The following is a 20,596-nucleotide window of genomic DNA, read 5'->3' as shown; positions in this document are numbered from 1 at the left end:
AAAATAAACCAGAGCCATTTGTCCCTGAGATGCACAACATCAAGTTTGCAAATATTCAAAAAGTCGCCTTGAGGAAGAGGGTCTCGGGCTTGGCTTCTCTGGACGCAGAGCAGATGTGAGAGGTGGGTGGGCGAGTGCCTCAGGGAGGCATATTGGAAGAAGACCCCCCTAACAATGCATGGTGTTCGCTGGTGGGCTGGACCATGCACTCTGATTGTTGCAAAGCCTTGTTTGCACAGGGAGCACGTTGAGGGGTTGAATGTTCTTCCCACCTGTGATTAGGCTACTGAGCGGGTGGAAGGATGGGATTTTGACAGACTTGGGAGTGGGCAAAGGACTCTGGTGAAAAAGACACAGGGGATGGTTGTGCAATGTAAATACTCAGGATCATCATGTCCATCTGAGGACCTTGTCCATCTGAGATGGTTTAGCATTTGACCTTCAAGGACGCACGATTAGACCTTGTAGTTTCTGCAGATCCCAGCACCCCGCAATGCACGTGCTTAAAAAGCCATTTTCCAGCTCCTCAGCTGGCTTCTTTTTCCTCCTCTAAAATGACGTGATGTCATCTTTAAATGAGTAGGAAGAAGCAGAAGAAATAATTGATTCCAGGGCTTCTCAGAAGACCCTGGCTCCAAAGAGATTTAAACTCAGCAGTTGGAAGGTCTGCAGTTCCCTGGGGTGGGTCTTTGTTGTTGGGCCATTTGCTCCCCTCAGGAAATCATCTCTATTTGAACATGAAACTGCTTCAATTTTGGAGATCAGTTTTGACAGATTTACGGCGTGTGAATTTCAGAGCCCTGATTTGTAACTTTTTGCCACCTTACTGGAATTCTGGTAGGCAAACAGGGGGGGAAAAGGGGAAAAAAAGATGGTCAGGTGTTTTTAGAGACAATATTTTTCTGTAGTAGAATAGACGTCAGCCTGTCGAATTTTAAGATGTAAAGATCTAAGTGTTTATAACAGCACCCACCTGTTTTCTCGTCCCTGGGTTTCAGGTGGCAGATCTGAGCATGGGGGACCTGCTTTTGCACACCACCGTGATCTGGCCAAACCCGCCAGCCTCGCTGGGAAAGTGGAAAAAGGAGCCTGAATTGGCAGCTTTTGGTACGTATCAGGAAAGGGTTTGGTGGGGAAGAGGGAGGCTGGCTTGTTTTTCAAAATAAGTTAGGTTTTTTGTTTTTTGTTTTTAAGACACAACTTATTAAAATGTGATTAATTACAGTTATCTGCATTGTGGCCACCAACACGTCACAGATGCTAAATGTCAACCTTCCAGTTAAGCACGACCAGTGTGGCCACCCAGTTGCACTGGAGGGAGGGAATGTCTTTTTTTGGGGTCTACCCCTGGTGTGGATGTATAAGCCAGAAAAGGCTTCTTTTTTTTTTTTTTTTAAATTGCTGCTGCTGCTGCTCTGAGTATCTTTTCAAAACAATGAGTTAATAGTAAACCAAGGAAAGATACTGTGAAAATCAAGACAAAATTGTCTCTCTTTCTGAGCCCCCCAATTCTTTTATTCTTCCCCCGAGTCTGCACTGCCATGTGTGATTAGGATTCAGGGCATGGTCCTTAGCTCACCTGCTGTGGCATCGCTGGGTGCCTTGATCAGTTACAAGCTGCTTCTCAATCACATTGGGGCTAATGGTGAAAGTAGAGATGCTTGTGAATGATTAATTTTTCTTAAGCCAGTTCAGATGGATGCAGTTGTTGCAATTATAAATCTCATGTGGGAGATCCCACTGTGGCACAGTGGGTTAAGGATCCGACTGCAGCAGCTCGGGTTACTGAGGGAGCGAGGTTTAATCCATGGCCCAGCACAGTGGGCTCAGGATTCAGTGATGCTGCAGCTGTGGTGTGGGTTATAGCTGTGGTGGCGATTCAGTCCCTGGCTAGGGAGCTTCCATGTGCCCCGGGTGCAGCTCTTGGAAAGGGAAAGGGAAAAAAAAAAAGGAAATCTCATGTGGTTGTGTTGTACAGTACTTTTTAAAGAGGAAAAAACTATGCGTCAGCCCACTGGGCACTGTGCATAATTTAGGAAATATGGCTCATTGTTGCATGTAAATGCTTGTTTAGCAAACAGTTATTCCTGGGTATAAAACCATCAACCCAGATTAGTGATCAATGATTATGCTTTTGTTTTAGGTTGTATTTTTTTCCTAGCATCTCTCTAGAAAATTCTTGGGTAGGACCACAGTGTAAAGGAAATCTAGTATTTCTTTCTTTTTTTTTTTTTCCTTGTCTTTTTTAGGGGGTGCACCCTTGGCACATGGAGGTTCCCAGGCTAGGGGTCGAATCAGAGCTGTAGCTGGTGACCTACACCACAGCTTCAGCAACACTAGATCTGAGCTGCCTCTGCAGCCTACACTACAGCTCACGACAATGCTGGATGTTTAACTCACTGAGCGAGGCCAGGGATCGAACCTGCGTCCTTATGGATACTAGTCAGATTTGTTTCCACTGAGCCACAATGGGAACTCCGGAAATCTAGTGTTTCCATTCTCCTTCCTTCCTTATGTTTCTAGGGATGGAAGAGGGAGGGTGTTGCTGCTTATTGCTTCTTTACCTGAACTCTTTATTTCTTTTATGATGTGCATAATGCATTCCCAAATGGAACTAGTGATATTAAAACCAGAGTGTTTAATACAAAGATTTATTGGTCTTCCTAATTAAATCACTCAGGCTTCACAGAAAACCTTGGTGATATTCCTAAAGATTTCAAAGAGCCACTGTAGCTGTTGCTGTCATTAAGAATAACAAAGGAGGAGTGCCTGTCGTGGCACAGCAGAAACCAATCTGACTAGGAACCATAAGGTTGCGGGTTCGATCCCAGGCCTCGTTCAATGGGTTAAGGATCCAGCGTTGCCATGAGCTGTGGTGTAGGTCACAGATGTGGCTTGGATCCTGCGTTGCTGTGGCTCTGGCATAGGCTGGTGGCTACAGCTCTGATGAGACCCCTAGCCTGGGAACCTCCATATGCTTCAGGTGTAGCCCTAAAAAGACAAAAAAAAATAAAATAAAAATAAACAAAAAATAAACAACCGAAAACAAAAGAATAACAAAGGAGCACGTAAGTATGATGGAAAAAATGTGACTAAATATGATATACAGAGCAGTGTTGGGGTAATTTAACATGGTGGTTGTTTTTGATAGTAGTTGGTATTTTTGACAGGGAAGAGGAAGACTATTTGTTCTCATTTTATTTTTCATCAATACCAGTTGTTTCTTTATCTTTTCTTACGGCCACACCTGAGGCATATGGAGGTTCCTGGATCAGGGACTAAATCTGAGCTGTAGCTGCAACCTATGCCTCAGCTTGGCAAGTCCAGATCCTTTAATCCACTGCTGTGGGCCAGGAGTCAAACCTGCGCCTCTGAAGAGGCCCAGGCCACTGCAATTGGATTCTTAACTCACTGCACCACAGCAGGAACTCCAACAGTTATTTTTCTTTCTTTCTTTCTGTTTTTTTTTTTTTGGTCTTTTTTGGGCCGCACCTGTGGCGTATGGAAGTTCTCAGGCTAGGGATCGAATCCAAGCTACAACTGCCAGCCTATACCAGAGCCACAGCAACGCAGGACCCAAGCCTCGTCTGCGACCTGCACTACAGCTCACGCCCAACGCCAGATCTTTAACCCACTGAGCAAGGCCAGGGATCGAACCTGAATCCTCATGGATACTAGTCGAGTTCATTACTGCTGAGCCACAACGGGAACTCCCAATTGTGTTTCTTAGGTTGCACTTTCTTCTTGGAGAGGCCTGGGAGCTTTCACGTGCCTCTTAGTAGGTCAGTTATGGGATGCAGAATTCTGAAGGAAATGACCCAAACGATCTAAATCCCTGTTTCCGATGCTGGCCTATAAACGAACAATTCCAAAATATGAGCTTGGGATTTTTTCAAGCCTAGCTCCTGTATTTTATAGATTTCTTGTGGTTAGAAACAGATGTAGAATCAGAAAATCCTTTGAGTGGGAGAAATAGGGGGTTGGCAAACGCTGTAAGAGGCCACACAGTAAATCACTGAGGCTTCGCAGACCAAGAGGCCATATGTAGCCAGATGCAGCCATAGACAGTATATCAGCAGATGGGCACCAGTAGGAGGGGCGGGCTGTGCCAAACAGATGGGCCCTGGGTTGGCCAGCCTGCGGTAGAAAGTTCAGAAGAACGCCAGGGCTGAGGTTTTAGACTTGGGATGCCATTTGGTGCATGAGCTCAGTTGCGGGACAGTGTGTGTGTGTTTGGCTCGGCGTCCCTGCGTCCCCTGCCTGGGGGTTGTTTACCAGGGGGAGGTGTGGGATGGGTGTCCCCATGGTTGATGGAAGCTGCAACCTCCCCCCACCCCAGGGATCACACTGCCATCCCCTCCACAGAGCCCACAGACGCCCAGGACCCCTCAGTGGGAAGCAAAGCTCATCATTACACAGGATCCTCTCCCGCGTCACAGTAGAGAAGCAAAGAAGGATTAAAATCAGGATTAGGAGTCCAGGCAGGCGGTCGTCGTCCTCCTGAGCTTATCTATGGATTCCCAGTCCTTAAAAGGTGCCATGTTTGGCAGTTTCAGGGTGATTTTTATTTTTTTTTATTTATTTATTTTATTTTTTGTCTTTTTGCCTTTTCTAGGGCCACTTCTGCAGCATATGGAGGTTCCCAGGCTAGGGGTTGAATCAGAGCTGTAGCCACCGGCCTACACGCCAGAGCCACAGCAATGTGGGATCTGAGCCGCATCTGCAACCTATACCACAGCTCACAGCAACGCCAGATCCTTAACCCACTGAGCAAGGCCAGGGATCAAACCCGCAACCTCATGGTTCCTAGTCGGATTCGTTAACCACTGTGCCACAACAGGAACTTCAGGGGTGAGTTTTAAGTAACTGGGCACAACTAACAGAGCCTTAGAAATAAGGAAGCGTTGCTGGGAGGGAAGTAAGTTAATTACCATTGAACAGGCAGCTTTGGGGTTAGAACGTGGTTGTCTTTTGTTTCTGTTGACACCTCTGATCTCAGGAAATAGTGCAGCTTTCTTCTGAAACTGAAGTTGACCCGCTGCCAACCTGGCCCCTGGATGTCTTCCTCCCAGGATGGCTGGTTGGGGCTCAGTGGAGACAACCATCATTTTTAACAGAGGAAAAGAAATTGGTTGTTCAGGCTCAGAGCTTGCAAAGTGTTTGATGTGGAGAGTGTTTCAGGCTGGCAAGGGCAGCCAGGAGTCTTGGAGATCAAGGCCATGTCCGAAGGGAGGGGTAACATGTGGCAGCTGAGTGAGGCAGCGGGGACTAAGGCGGAGATGCTTATAGCCCCATCTGAGGTTCACACTGGCCCCATCACCTGGACCCAGGGTAGATGGGGGGTAAACCGAGGCAGGCCAGTAGCCTTCTTAGAGTCACAGCAACAACCTCATTGAGCGGTGGTCCCAGTGAGGTGGACGATCTTCCGAGGTTCCTGGCCCCTCACACTCTCCTGGGGAGGAGCTCTCACTTTTTGGGTTGTTTTTTTTTTTTGCTTTTTAGAGCCACACCTGCCAGCGAATGGAAGTTCTCGGGCCAGGGGTCGAATCAGAGCTTAACTGCCAGCCTATACCACGGCCACAGCAACACTAGATCTGAGCTGAGTCTGCAACCTAGGCTGTAGCTCACCGAAAGACCAGATCCTTAACCCAGTGAGCAAGGCCAGGGATTGAACCCCCATCTTCATGGACACTAGTTGGATTCGTTACCACTGAACCATGACAGGAACTCCCTCTGGAGCTCTCACTTTTAAAGGGACCTATGTCCTGTCCACTGTGATTTCTGAAGGCTTCATGTAAAAACAGAGGGCCTGCTAGGGGGGCTAAGACCCAACCTCCAAGCATCCATGCAGAGCGGGTGTGGCCTCCTCGGGTCAGTGGGAACCTTGCAGTCTTGTCCTCTTGGATTTTTTTTTTTTTTTTTTTTTGGCTCTGCCCCACAGCATGTAGAAGTTCCCTGGCCAGAGATTGAACCCAAGCTACAACAGTGACAACACCAGATCCTCAACCACTAGGCCAGAGGGGAACTCTCTGTTCTCTAGGATTCTTGCCAGGTCAGGTGCTGTGAGGCGTGAAGGGCCAGAGACAGTCCAGACCCAGTGGCTGGGGTCAGTTTCCTTGTACCCTAAGCCGTCTTTTCTTGCAGTGGAGATTAGAGCCATCTTCCACGGAGCAACGAATCCATCCTAAGTAGGATAAAAAATGAGCCAGACATATTGGGGTTGGTCTACGGAGAGCCTGGGAGCCTGGGGCTCATCCCTGAGATTCCTCTAATTCCGTGTCTAGTACACCAGGTGTGACCCTCCAGCTGCTGCCAGGGGACTGATGGGCTCCCGTCTATGCCTTGGGGTCAGAGTGTGAAGGGAGATGGAGACCCTGATACAGGGACTCACGTCCTGGGCACCAGTTCTTTTTTCCCCTTATGAGCTGGAGATGGGCACCTGCCATCTGCCTGTACATGGACTGATTTGTGAGCTGCTGCAGCTGCCAACCCTCAACACCCCCTGAAAGGAGCTCAGGGTGGAGATCAGGAGCAAGGCCCTCTCTGCTCTGGGAAACCTGGCAGGACAGGTCTTCAGATAGTTAGATATGTTCAGGACAGGATTTTATGAGCCCAATTCTTGCATCTTCTCGTATCTAGAAAAGCACTAAAATCCTTCATGGTGTCATCTGCTCCTCGTGACTGGCAGTAACCTTCCCGAGATTAGAGATTAGCAGCAACCTTCTGTAAGATGTATGCTTGATGGCATGTACTTCACCCTTCACCAAAAATCACAGACATACTGGCCTCCCCCCCCAACCCACCCCCCTTCGGAGCAGTTTCTCAGAGCGCTCTGAAATGCTGCCTCCCCGGCTATATAGTCCTCATTCTGCCCCCACTAAAACTTAACCCCCACCTCTCAACATGGTGCATTTTTTTTTTTCTTAAACCCGACACCCTCCAGGAGGAGTCAGAATTGCTGAGTGTTTAAGTGCTTGGCATTGTTTAAGAAATTCTATGGAAGATTATGCATAGCTTCATTATTTCACCACCCCCACCCCCAAAGGCTACCAGAATAAAACACCCTCCCTGCTTCTAAAGAGCTTACGTGTGATTCATCCTATTGGAAAGAAGAAGTAGAATTACATTCCACTGCAAGTAGATGAAAGAATTGTATTTATTCAGGTCAAAAAGATAATTATAGTGTCTGAATTGTGAACACTCTGTGTATGTGTCAGCTTAATTTGCACAAATGTAAATTACCATCTGCATCATTATTATTGATGTTGGTTCCTTCAGCTGCTGAACTAGGACGTTTCTGTTACATGTGTATAAACTGAAGTTTTAAGCGGGGAGTGATACCAGAGTTAAATGGTGAAGTTTCCACTGGGGCAGAAGGGTTTCTTTCCCTTTTATGTAGCCTTTCTGTGTTAATCTGGAACCTGGAAAATTTCGACTCAGGAGGCTTTTGTGTCTCTCAGATGTGTGCAGAGTGAGGGGAGGGTGGAGTGGGAGCTGGTTAGCTGGGGGCGCTCCTCCTCGTAATTGTGTGTGTGTGACCACAAGTTATTGAACTGAAGGGGGAAAAAAAAAACCCAGTGCATTCTGTGCCTAAACCACCTTTATTTGATGTTTTTCCAGTCTTCAAAACGGCCGTGGTCCTTGTGTATAAAGATGGTTCCAAACAGAAGAAGAAACTCGTAAGACTTTGAATGTCACCCCATAGTTTGAAAGTATCTCCCTTTCTATCTGCTTTGCAATTTTATCTTCGTAATTATAATTCTGCACCTTCGTCAGGCATGAGTCTTATATGATTTTTTTTTTTTTTTAAGTGTGGAGGAAATTGCCCAGCCTGCCTTCCTGCAGACAGGCTCCCCTTTAGAGCATGAAAGTAATAAGCTTCCTAACACTCTTTGTTTCCATTCTCTTCTTGTTTGGGGATCCCTTTTCTCCTTTTTCCTTTGTCTCTCTTGTGCCTGAGTTTGGTTATCAGCAAGCTTATGTGCACACTGGCTGCAGATTTAGCACGTGGCCTCTTGCTTGCTGCTGGGTGAACAAAAGCACAGGTGGGGAAGCCATCCTGGGTTCCCGCATCACTGGTTTAGAACGTGCGGGCGGTCGGGTCCAGGCCGAGCACATCGTTCTCAAGCACTGGCTTTCTTCTCTTCCTGCAGGTAGGATCTCACCGGCTTTCAATTTACGAGGACTGGGACCCCTTCCGATTTCGACACATGATTCCTACCGAAGCCTTGCAGGTTCGAGCCTTGGCAAGTGCAGGTAAACTCTGAAAATGCTGGGTACATATATCTGTTTGTTTGTTTGTTTGTTTGTTTGTTTGTTTTAGGGCTGCACCCAAAGCATATGGAGGTTTCCAGCCGAGGGGTCGAATCAGAACTGTAGCCACAGCAACACTGGATCTGAGCCGCATCTGTGACCTACACCACAGCCCACGGCAATGCCGGATCCTTGACCCACTGAGCAAGGCCAGGGATTGAACCTGTGTCCTCATGGATGCTAGTCAGATTCATTTCCGCTGAGCCATGATGGGAACTCCATGGGTACATATTTTCTGTGTGCCTATGCATTGGGTTCTGAACCTGCACTCCCGTCTTTTTTTCTTCTGTGCTTAACTCTGGTTTCCCTCAGTCTCTCCATTGCCTCTTGTTTACCCAGCCATTTATAAAATATTTGAATGAATGGACTGAGTGAATATCATGCCTTTCATATTGTTGGAAGGAGTTCCAGTCACTCTGCTACATATGTGAATAATATTACAGCGACTTCCATCTAAGTAGCAATGAGGCTTGTACTTCAGGAAAGAATCCTTGAGACCATGAGCAGACAAAGACCCATGTAAAGAACTCCTTTGCCTTTTAACTGAAAAAGACCACCCAAAACACAAAAAAGGCATTGGCTGCTTTTTTCTCCCCCTGAAGCATTACAAATCTTTGTATAAGTGTGAAGGCTTTTGCAATGTCTGTTCTTTTTCTGTGATGCAAATAGCATTGAATGAAGAAAGTTGTTGGCTAGTGTCCTGATGAATCTACTCAATAATATATAATTAGATGATGCTTTAGCTCATGAGAAGAGGAGTGACCATCAGCAGGGTGCTGACTAAGAAGAGCAGTATGTCAGTGACCTGGAGACCCCATCCAGGGCTTCACTGGGGGCTGATTTAGGTAGGACCTGCTGGGCACACCTTGGAAGGAGCAGCCTTGGGGTTAGGTAGAAACACAGGGCACTCTTCCTGCCCCACTTGGACAGCAGGTGCAGCTTTCTGGTAGTAAAAAGAGGCCTTGCAGCTGGACCTCTGCAGGTACATGGTGGGATCTGTATTTCTCCTTCACGTTTCTGGCATCCACTGTGAGCCTTCAGCTCCTCACGTCTGGTCATTGTGAGCCTTCAGCTCCTCACGTCTGGTCGCTGCTACTCATCTTCTCCCCATGTTTATGTGTCACCTCCATGAGCCATAAAGTTGGCGTCAGTTCTCATAAAACCAATTCTTTCCTAGTTCAGTGTCATGAGGACAGACCTGCTGTAGTGACCCACCTGAGTTACACTAGATGCTGCTTCCATCCCAGTGGTGATGTGTTTCAGGAAGAAAACTCAAATGCAAAAACCATGTCAGGCAAATATCTCGGGGATGACCATTTGCCTTAAGAAGGTTACTGTCTGGAGTTCCCATCGCGGCACAGTGGTTAATGAATTCGACTAGGAAACATGAGGTTGCGGGTTCGATCCCTGGCCTCGCTCAGTGGGTTAAGCATCCGGCCTTGCCGTGAGCTATGGTGTAGGTTGCAGACGCGGCTCAGATCCCGCATTGCTGAGGCTGTGGCGTAGGCCAGTGGTCACAGCTCTGATTAGAGCCCTAGCCTGGAAAGCGGCCCTAGAAAAGGCAAAAAGACAAAAAAAAAAAAAAAAAGTTACTGTCTAATCTTCTGGCCCAGAGATTTACCCTGGCACCTTTTCATTTTTGATTTGATTTGTCATATTTGTTTACACATGAATTTTCAGGAACCTAGAACTCTACAAACAGCTACAATAGTATTTTGAGGTTTGGGCACTTAAATACTAGGGTAACTTATTGGGCAATCTTAGCTTGTGAAGGATCTGTATTGCCTGGTGCCTGCTTTATAAATGAGAAAGCTTATGCGCATAGGGAACTGCAAAGGCTTCTCAGCCAGGAATTTTGCCTTCCTTGAGGACTAAACACATAAAGAGTTGAAATTTGGAAAACAAAACCACCTTTGTGAACATGGCATCTCATTCTCGCCTTTGGTTTTTAATTCAAATAAAGTTTAAAATATCAGCAGTAAAGCTTATCTTGGAGTTCCCATTGTGGCTCAGCAGGTTGCAAACCCCACTAGTATCCATGAGGCTGTGGGTTCAATCCCTGGCCTCCATCAGCGGGTTAAAGATCCAGCATTGCCACAAGCTGCAGTGTCGGTCACAGATGCAGCTTGGCTGTGGTGTCAGCCAGCAGCTGCAGCTCCAATTTGACCTCTAGCCTGGAAACTTCCATGTGCCGCAGATGCAGTCCTAAAAAAAAAAACAGTTATTTTAATGCACATATAAGACTACCTAACCTGCCCCCTCATTATGAAATAAATTCCAGTGGATGTGAGAATCCAAGGTGGGAATTTCTAGATTTTTGTCTTAGTTTGGGAAAATTTGTGGAACTTTCTGTATAAGGGTGGCTGGGGTTATATAACGTGGGCACAGTGAGGGTTTGTGACCAGAGTTTTGAACCACTAGGTCAGGAAAAGACTCGGCACTGAATTGCAGTCTGAATGTCTGGAAGGGATTGTTTCTTTCATAAACACTAATAATAAATCACATGATAACATGATGTTTCAGGCACTGAAGGATTCAGAAATTACCTCTAAATATAACTGCTTCTTCCCGTCTCAGTGTCCCATTTTGGCTTCACTCAGATCGAGTGCTATGGGCAGGATGAGAAAGAAGACGCCCTGCATTCGTTCCCAGGACACACTTGTCCCCGGCACCAGGCCTGGTCACTCAGGGGGAAGGAAGGCTGTCCTACCGATGGCAAGGGTGTGCCTCTTTATATGACTGGCCTGATAAAATCGCCACAGGAATCTGGGGCTCTCTTTAGTCCAGCTGTTGCCAACTCAACTAATCCCTTCATTGCAAAGATTCAGCCAAACGGGCTGTGGAGCTGAAAGGGTCAGTTGTGGCATCAGTAGGATTGGTGGATTGTCCTTTTCGCCCCTCTAGGAGGAGATTTGAGCAACTGGAGATTTTCCAAGTGTTCTTTTTCCTAGCACCCACGAAACTCTCAATCACTTTGTTTCTTGAGATCCCGGGATTGGAATGAAGTTCCTCTGGTCTTTTGTGGCTCTGCGTTATTTAGTCTTAACACCAAAGCGTGGAAAATGCTTTTGTAAAAATGCAAATAAATCTCTGTGAAACACACTCTAATTCATCCTTGTTTTAATTTCTCTAGATGCAGAAGCAAATGCCGTGTGTGAAATTGTCCACGTGAAATCAGAGTCTGAAGGGAGGCCGGAGAGGGTCTTCCACCTGTGTTGCAGGTGAGCCTGAGGCCCAGGAAGTGGGGATTGGGCCACCCAGAGGGAAGGAATGTGACCGTGCTTGATGTCCCTAAGCCCCCCTGGGTTCTACAGCCCAGCCTGTGCAACCCTAGAAGCCACTCCTTTTCCTTGTACATTTAAGAAGTTATTGGATTTTTTTTTTTTTTTTGTCTTTTTGCCTTTTCTAGGGCCACTTCCTGCAGCATATGGAGATTCCCAGGCTAGGGGTCTAATTGGAGCTATAGCCGCTAGCCTACACTAGAGCCACAGCAACACGGGATCCGAGCCGCGTCTGCAACCTACACCACAGTTCACCGCAATGCCGGATCCTTAACCCACTGAGCGAGGCCAGGGATCGAACCCGCAACCTCGTGGTTCCTAGTCGGATTCGTTAACCACTGAACCACAACGGGAACTCCGAGAAGTTATTGGATGCTTATTAAGTAAGAGTAATTGGATCCATTCAACTGATGATATCAGAAAGAAGACAGTAGCCTGGTTAATTGAATATCTTTCTAAAAGGAAATGGGAATTTTCATATAAATTCAATATTCAAATGAGGGCTTTCTTCCCATATGTACATCTTGAGAGGTTAGAAGGACGTGGGTTGTCTTAGGTTTACTTTTGGTGTTTGGATGCATCGTTGGCACTGTAACGCCTCTGAGATGCAGCAGACGGAGAGTTAGCTGGCAGGAGGTGAGGGAGGGTGTGTGCGGGTGTTGCTGAGATTCCTCTTCAGGTGGAGAAACCTCTGCCCGGGGAGGTTAGCCCAAGTGGCTTATGTTCACCTCCAGATCTTGAGTGGAAGCTGAACTTAAACGAAGGCTGCTACTTTTTTTCTTCTTATTCTCACTCCCCTACAACACCTTCCCCCCCCCCCCGCCACTTTGGACCGTGGCTTGGAGAATTTGAGGTCTTTTCTCAAAAGGAGCCAATTTTCTCTTTTATTTTTTTCCTAAAAATACCAAACAGGGTAGTCCCAGTAACCAGCATTCTGGTATATTTGGCTTTAAATAGCTCCTATACTCCTTAAGGCTTTAATTTAACCACAATCCTCAGGAATTTACTCAGTACTCACCCAGTACCCCACACTGTGGATAACAGTATGCTCTGGATTCCCTATTAAAAAACTCCCAACGGAATCAATATTCTTAGGGTTGTTAGCAATATTTTATAATGTTATTGCCGATATAGTAAGAAGGCACATTTATCAAGCATGAACTCTGCGAAGCACCTTACATGCATTATTTCACTTAGACTGAGGTACGGTTATTCCATTTTTCAAATGGAGTGCCAAGGCTCCGAGAGGGTATTTTTGCCAGAACCTTACAGCAAATGAACAGGGTTCAAACACAGTGGGTTTGACCTCAAGGCCCATGTTGTGTTTCTGCACATCCTCTGTGTTGAGCGAGAGGGATCCATACCTCCAGATCCCAGGAAGCTGTTGGAATGAGAATCAAATTTTTTTCCAATAACCTAATGTGGCTTGAGCACCATCTTTACCACCTATTTAGGCTAATCCACTTGCCATTTTGTTGGTAAGTCCATGGGGGTCCAAAGAGCTTGCCCCAGAGATGCCATGTTCATTGTCCATAAGGAATACCAGGTGAAACGTCCATCAGTAAAACTGAGAACTTAAGAAGAAAAATAACTTTGACTCGGGAAGCTCTTTTTTATGGGAGGAGTTGGGACTTAGGAAGATTTTCCAGTTCTTAACAATATAGCTTTAATATTTACATGTTGAAGCATGCCATGGGACGCGTTGATATGTCACAGGCAACTAAGGATATTGGGACATCAGGTTTTTTTTAGGGGCACTGCAGAGCCACAAGAATTGTATGGTTCCTCAGCTATGAAAAATTACTTTTTAGGAGTTCCCCATGTGGCTCAGTGGGTTTAGTACCCAACTAGTATCCATGAGGATGCAGGTTTGATCTCGGCCTCAATCATTGGGTTAAAGATCTGGCCTTGCTACAGGCTGTGGCATTGATTGCAAATGAGGCTCAGATTCTGAGTGGCTGTGACTGCGGCTGTAGCTCCCATTTGACCCCTAGCCTGGGAACTTCCATATCTTGTAGGTATGGCCCTCAAAAGAAAGAAAAAAAAATTACTTTTTAGAATGAAAGGCTCTGCCTAAAGTACCAAGAGCAGAATCTGGCCACTTTGTGAAGCAAAATCCATCTCTCCATCAATCTATTCTTTAATGGGCTGTGCTGTCCCACATTGGCTACAGGAGATGAATCACAAAGTATAAAGGGAAAGGCATACGTGTTCTTTTATCTCCAGAGATGAACACACGACTTGGCAGGGAAATTGGAGTGGTGGCCTCCGTCTTTCCCTTTTGATCCTCAGGGGCATTTGTTTGGCTGCACCTGATAACGTCAGAAATTGTCTGTGGGTTAAGTACCATGTCCCTAACACGCGTAAATCTCCTTTTCATAGCTCCCCAGAGAGCCGAAAGGATTTCCTGAAAGCTGTGCATTCCATCCTGCGTGATAAGCACCGAAGACAGCTCCTGAAGACCGAGAGTCTCCCCTCGTCCCAGCAATATGTCCCTTTTGGAGGAAAACGATTGTGTGCGCTGAAAGGGGCCAGGCCAGCCATGAGCAGGGCAGGTACTGTGGGGATTCAGACGTTCAAGATCCCCGTCACCCCCGCTCCACTGTAGGACGAGTCGTCCTGGTTGAGCAAGAATTAGATGTGGCCTCGTGGGGGCTGGCATTGGAGGGCGTTCTTCCCTGGCCAGGTGCCCCATCCCAGCCCCCTGCCTTGGTTTACTCCTCTTGTCCTCCCTCAAGCTTTCCCTTCGCTGCCCCCCTCCTCCTGGCTGATGAGCTCCCCTCTCATTCACCAAGCCTGGAAGGGAGCGCATTCTCTTGCGAGAGAAGCTGTCTTTGCCTGCTTGCTGAATGAGGGTCGCTGCTTTGCATGACAGCCAGCTTGGTCCCGCCAAAAGCGGTGTGTGGTGCCTCAGCAAGGTCAAGCCCACCCTTCTGAGACCACGGTGGCTTTGTCCTGGGGAAACATGGTGATAACCTGTTCTCCGTACGGAGTCCGTGTTTGCTAGACCAGATGCCACGTCAGATGTTACCCTCACCTTGTGCCTGTGATGTTATTTTTAGTTGATGTGGGGAAGCCTTGAGCTGCTATTAGAAAAAAGGAAGCTAGAGTTTAAATGGTCCCAGAGTCAATATTCTTATAGGACTTATTCCATCACCTTAAAGAAGTAATGAACAATACTACCACCTGTAAATGGCATTCAGATTTATCTAGGAAGAAAGATATTTTCATAACACTTGAGTATTAGTGACATGAACATTTAGAGATATGAACATTTTTATTGCTCCTTTCTTAAGAGGCAGTCCAGAATTTTGCAGGGAAGATGCCAATAAAAGAGGCTTCCTTTGCATTTGCCAAAAAAGGCTTCTGACCTCTGCTCCAATGAATGTTCCGCCTGTTCTCATTTGTGTTGAAGAGGCAGGTGTGGAACTGTGAATGGTTGCAGGTTTTCAGGGACCTAACCTACTAGCTTGACAGGGTCTATTAACACTCTTCAGGTACCTTAAGTTCAACTACTGTTAAGGGGCTAGTTATCTTACATCTATTTTCCAATCAGTGGAAAAGTGTTTATTGAAAACCTCGTATGGCAAACACGCAGTGCTCTTTAGGGTTCACCAATATTTCCCAAGCATCTTGCATACTCTCCTATCCACAGTTTCTCATGGATTCCTTGTATAAAAAGCTTTGCTGATCCTTGTTGACCTTACGGCAGAGTATTTCACCTTGGAATTGTCTCACCTGTTCCTTTCACTTGCCAGGAGATATTTAATTAGGACAGGGAATATGTGTTCCCACCTCAAGAAACCCTGTCACTGGCCAGATGTCAGTTGTTAATCGATGACTGTAAAGTCAGAGCTGCATTCAGTTTGAAATGGCACATTTTTAGTCTGTGGGACACTCATCAGTTTTCCTGCTGAGATGCCTTTGGAATGAAAGCAAACAAGGTTGCTACAACCTGTGCCGTCATCTTGAACACTGAGAGGGAAAGCCTTGATGTCAGAGCCCGTTGGCCTTGGCTGATGGGAAGTTTTGGTTTTTTTTTGCCTGATGGCTCATTTGTGGCTGAAGAAAGTCTTTACCACCCTGCTTTTTGAAGCTTCTCACTCGCATTAGGAGCTTCAGGTTAGACGATTTAAAAGTGGTGTCGGAGTGGACGATGAGCGCAGCACTAGCTAATCGTCCTAACAATGAACAATGGAAATATTCCCTTGTCTCCTGGAACCCTAGAAAGCTGGCTGGGTTATTATATATCATTTTAATAAAGGATAGATTCTTATGCTTCATGATGCACTGTCACGAATATCCATCTAGTTTATTTTCTCCTTCTGCTCTGTTTGACTAGGACAGCAAAGGCAAATATCCTGCCTCGCTTAGTCAAAAAGTACTTACTGTATGTCTGCTAATAACCCAGTTACATGTTCGGGTCCAACATTTTCTTATGAAAATGAGACCGATAGAACAAATGAAAGACTTATACACACTCATACCTACCATCTCTAGTCAACGTTTTGATATATTTTCATTTTCACATATCCATTGATCATCCATCAACTCATCTTACTTTTGACTCATTTCTAGAAGACAGACATTAGCAGATTTTGCCTCGAAATCCTTCAGCCTGCAAATCACTGACACTTGTCTCCAGTAGCCCCGTTCTGAACCGAGGTAGTTCTAATAACATGATTGGAGAGAGCCAGTCTCCACTATGACAGTATTGAGATAAAACCAAATGGTAATTTTTGCTTCTTCCTAATGGAATTGGTGCCGTCGTAGTTTTTGTCTTTAAAAATTCTTTTCTTTTTCCAATTTTCCTGGAAATGGTTTTCATTCCCCTCCTTGAGTGAGAGTGTGGTCCATTTACACCATCCTTTAAGATGGTAGAACATTGAGGAATGATGGTGGTTGCTCAGGGGTCTGAGCCAGAGGATGCTTAGAATGGGAGCCAGTTTAGCCCGTTGTCCAGCTCCCTGGCCTTGTACCCGCTGTGTTTGGAGTCAAGGCTACATTTGGCAGTAATTATGAATCGTCATCTAGCAGCACTGAAGCAGCTTGATGGTTTCTCAGGCTTAGGTTTCAGGAAAGCAGCTCCTAACTGGTGTCTAGCCTCCACCCTCCCATCAGAAAGCCTGTGGTCCATTTCACTATCCATGGAGAAGTGGTAGCGTTTCCATGTATCTTTAGTCTATGTGTGTGTGGTGGGATTGTTTGCTTGATTGGGTGGTGTCTTTTGTTTGTTTTTGATTTTTGGGGGTTTTTTTGTTTGTTTTTTTTTTGTTTTCTTTTTTAATAATTCTGGCATTCTAGGGGGCAGTAGGGTGAAAGAATGAATCCAGAGATGTGTTTTTCTTAACTGTTAGTCACTGTATCCAGCACTTTGTTAATCAGCTGCCTGGGTGTCGTATTCTTTCTTTCTCATTCTCCTCAGGCGCTGGTGTTTTAATTGCTTTGTAGAAGAGAAATGGGGTCCACAGAACAGAGTCTGGAGGGACTAAGGTTCACCTTTGCTTAGACTCACAGTTTACATGAGGCTTTGTAAGCAAGAGAGTTGGATATCTCTGAGACCCTCTCTTTTCTGCAGGCTCTCCAGAAATGATGCTGTGCCCTTAATGTAACTGCAGATCCTCAGCAAGGGTTCCATTCTGTTTCCTAGAAAGCAATAGAACTCAGACCAGTGTTTTTCCCTCCTTAACATATCGTGGTGATTTCTACAAAGACAGTAAAACTCTAGAAGCATCCCCCATCCTCCCGAAAGACCTATTCCAGTTAAATGACTCAAGGACAGCCCAGGAGCTCCTCAGAGCACTGTGCCCTGGGCCGTAATCAGAGTTGAGGGCCATGGTTAATTAACCCCAAGATCACTGGTTGCCCTGCCACACCAAGAATCTGCATTACCTGTCTCCCGGGTGTACAGGGTAAAGAAATTGATTATTTCAGAGGGAGTTGAATCCCCCTTTTCTCGTAACCTACAGCCCACCCCCACCGCACCGCCCTTCCCTCTCCTCAGCAGCTGTAACATCCTCTAAGTCCAGACATCTGTGCCGGGTAAAGACCCCCAGAGACTGGTGCCATCCGGCTTCAAGTCCCAGATGACATCCAGGCACTAAATGCATATCGTTTAGTCTTTATTTTTCTTTGCTTTGCTTTCTGGATTTTCATCTCACGTAAAGCATGTGGGGTTTTATTTTTTATATTTTTGTGTGTGTGTGCAGTGTCCGCCCCAAGCAAGTCTCTTGGGAGGAGGAGGCGGCGCCTGGCCCGAAACAGGTTTACCATTGATTCTGACGCCATCTCCGCCAGCAGCCCGGAGAAGGAGTCCCAGCAGCCCCCCGGTGGCGGGGACACTGACCGCTGGGTAGAGGAACAGTTTGATCTTGCTCAGTATGAGGAGCAGGATGACATCAAGGAGACAGACATCCTCAGTGACGATGATGAGTTCTGTGAGTCCGCGAAAGGCGCCGCCGCGGACAGAGACCTGCAGGAGCGGCTTCAGGCTGCCTGCATCAGTCAGCGGGAGAGAGGCCGGAAGCCCCTGGATAGTCACGCGTCCCGCATGACGCAGCTCAAGAAGCAAGCCGCCCTGTCGGGCATCAATGGAGGCCTGGAGAGCACGAGCGAGGAGGTCATTTGGGTTAGGCGCGAAGACTTTGCCCCCTCCAGGAAGCTCAACACTGAGATCTGACGGTGTCTCGTGCCCGCTGAAGAGTCTGTGTAGATACGTCTCCCGCCCCGCCCCGCCCCGCCCCCACGCCGCGCCCCGCCCCACGCCCCGCCCACGCCCCGCCCCTCAAGGCAGGGTACTGGGGAGGATGTTCCTTAAATTTCGCAGTCTTGCACACACGGTTTTGGCAGCTGACTTTGTCCTGAAGCCATGTAGCCACCCAACTTCATCCTTTCTAACCACATCAGAAAATTGTTCAAGAATCCCAACTGAGCGCAAGTCCTTTCTTCTTGTACATTACCAAGGGCTTTTATTTATTCTCAATTAATCAGGGCCTAACGAATTAAAAAAAAAAAAAAAGTTTTTTTCTATAGCACTGGAAAGCAAATCACCCCAGGAGTTGAAGTACGTCCAACAGATTCGTTGAAAGGATAGCGCACAAAAAAATAATAAAGACTCTCTGAAGTCAGTCCCATCTCCTAGTTGGGAAAACAAAGCAAAGCAACTGTACAGCTTGCACTTGCAGTGTTCTCACTCCTTTCCCTCTTAAATGTCTGAGAATATCTGTGTATTTTAAGAATGTGTGAGGAGAGGGTGGAGTTTTATGTTTTGATGAGCCTTCTTTTTTTTTTTTTTTTTTTTTCCTCTTCTGTTTCGGTCTATGGCTGGTCTGATTCAATGTCCGTGTTTGGAAGCTCTAGTTTTGCAGAGAATTATAAAGATGCCAAACTCCTTGAAAGAGATCCAAATTTATCACTTGGAAAAAAAAAAAAAACAAACACTATTTTTTTGTATTATACCTGAGATGCAGGGGCACAAACAGATGAGACTTGTACAGTGTTAGTGTAACTCTGAGTCTAAAAGATGAGGATTTTACCTTTTACAGAGAGAGTGAGGTGTGGTAATTTTTATATTTATATATGAAAGGCCAACAAGATACTTAGGAGTTTTTTTTTTTCCCCCGAGAAGCAGATTTTTTTTTTTTTTTCAATGTTTGAATCTCTATTTGAGACGGGAGCTTGGTTGGATTAAACATGACACCGGAATGGGCAGTGTGTGTGTCTGTTGCACATGGCGGGGAGGGGAGACTCCTCATGGGGTTGCCATGGTGATCATTGGTTTTTCCCATCAAAGTTGCATCTTCATCCATAGGTTACCTCTCCCTTCCCTGACAGTCCATAACCAACGCCCTTAACAAAACAACCTCTTCGAAAACACGTCTTGGGTTTAACACTTTCTCCATGCCAACAGAACAGGGTAAACATGCGAAAAATCTAATGTTCTAAACAGATTTCCAAATAGGAAGAACAAAAACAAGTTAAAGCACTTTCAATTTTTTTTTAAAAAAAAGGTTTATAGCTTTGTTGTTGTTTTATTTTTCCCATTTCACAAATATCCACTTCCTAAGAAAGGTTTCAATAATATGAACACTTTCTTTTTGGGGAAAATATCTATTTGGTGTTTGACACATCAGTAGGTACTTTAAAGACCTGAATTTTATAGTAGCTTTAGGAATTATATTTTATAAAAATCAGTTATGACTTTATATTTCCAGACAATAGAGAGGTCAGAACATGATGCTCTTATGCCCCTGCTTGCTTTACCTGCTTTCGCATCCTGTATCCTTCCCCTTGCGGGTTTCCAGGGCTTTGAGCTTGATCTTTCGAGAGTTTTATTCTATTAAATTTTTGCTATATCTTCTGATTTTCCTAAAAAGCTTTAGAATGGTTTCTATTCCCTTTGTATCACTGCATTGTTCCATATCATCTCCAGTTTGCTTGTGTCTGGATGGAAAAACGGAAGCAGAGCCTTCCGCTAGTCACATTGACCAGTCCCAGTGCAACGGGTTCGTCTGAAAATGCTGGAAAGTCTGGTGCTTGGAGAGGGTGCCATTGTCTCTTGTACATAAGGTCATGACGTGTCTATGTCAAAAGTTCTTATATATTTCTTTTATAAGCTGAAAGAAGGTCTATTTTTATGTTTTTAGGTCTATGAATGGAACGTTGTAAATGCCTGTCAAACAATAAAAAATACTGAAAAGTGTCTGGCTGGTGCTGTGCCTTTCTGGGTGGGAGGATGGCTGTGAACTATTGGCAGGATAGGGGATGGGGGAGAAAATTCCTGAGAATTCTCCCCTGCATCCTGAATAATTATTACGATCAACAAAGGGAAATTGGACTTGGTAGAGCTTGACTTTTTATTTTTAGTTTATTTTTTTATTGAGGTATAATTGAAGTGTGATAATATGTTTCGGGTATAGAGCATAAGATTTGATATGTGTATATATTACAAAATGATCAAGACAATAAGTCTAGTTAATTTCTGTCACCATACACAGTTATAA

At 45.7% G+C, this 20,596-nt stretch overlaps 1 protein-coding gene across 3 annotated transcripts in view; it reads left to right on the top strand.

Moving 5' to 3' along the window:
* The window catches only part of TIAM1 (TIAM Rac1 associated GEF 1), a 234,298-nt gene extending 214,003 nt beyond the window's left edge, over positions 1-20,295 (top strand). For all 3 annotated transcript variants that reach the window (XM_047795360.1, XM_047795368.1, XM_047795378.1), the window contains 6 exons: positions 999-1,107; positions 7,621-7,679; positions 8,154-8,256; positions 11,447-11,534; positions 13,977-14,149; positions 17,804-20,295. In XM_047795360.1, the coding sequence (XP_047651316.1) occupies positions 999-1,107; positions 7,621-7,679; positions 8,154-8,256; positions 11,447-11,534; positions 13,977-14,149; positions 17,804-18,273 (1,002 nt within the window). In that variant the 3' untranslated portion in view covers positions 18,274-20,295. The remainder of the gene's footprint in view (positions 1-998; positions 1,108-7,620; positions 7,680-8,153; positions 8,257-11,446; positions 11,535-13,976; positions 14,150-17,803) is intronic.
* Positions 20,296-20,596: the final 301 nt, after the last annotated feature.

The sequence above is a fragment of the Phacochoerus africanus genome, chromosome 1 (assembly GCF_016906955.1).
Source record: "Phacochoerus africanus isolate WHEZ1 chromosome 1, ROS_Pafr_v1, whole genome shotgun sequence".
NCBI lineage: Eukaryota > Metazoa > Chordata > Mammalia > Artiodactyla > Suidae > Phacochoerus > Phacochoerus africanus.
Note: the sequence above shows the minus strand (reverse complement) of the source record. Positions and strands in the feature narration are given on the sequence as shown.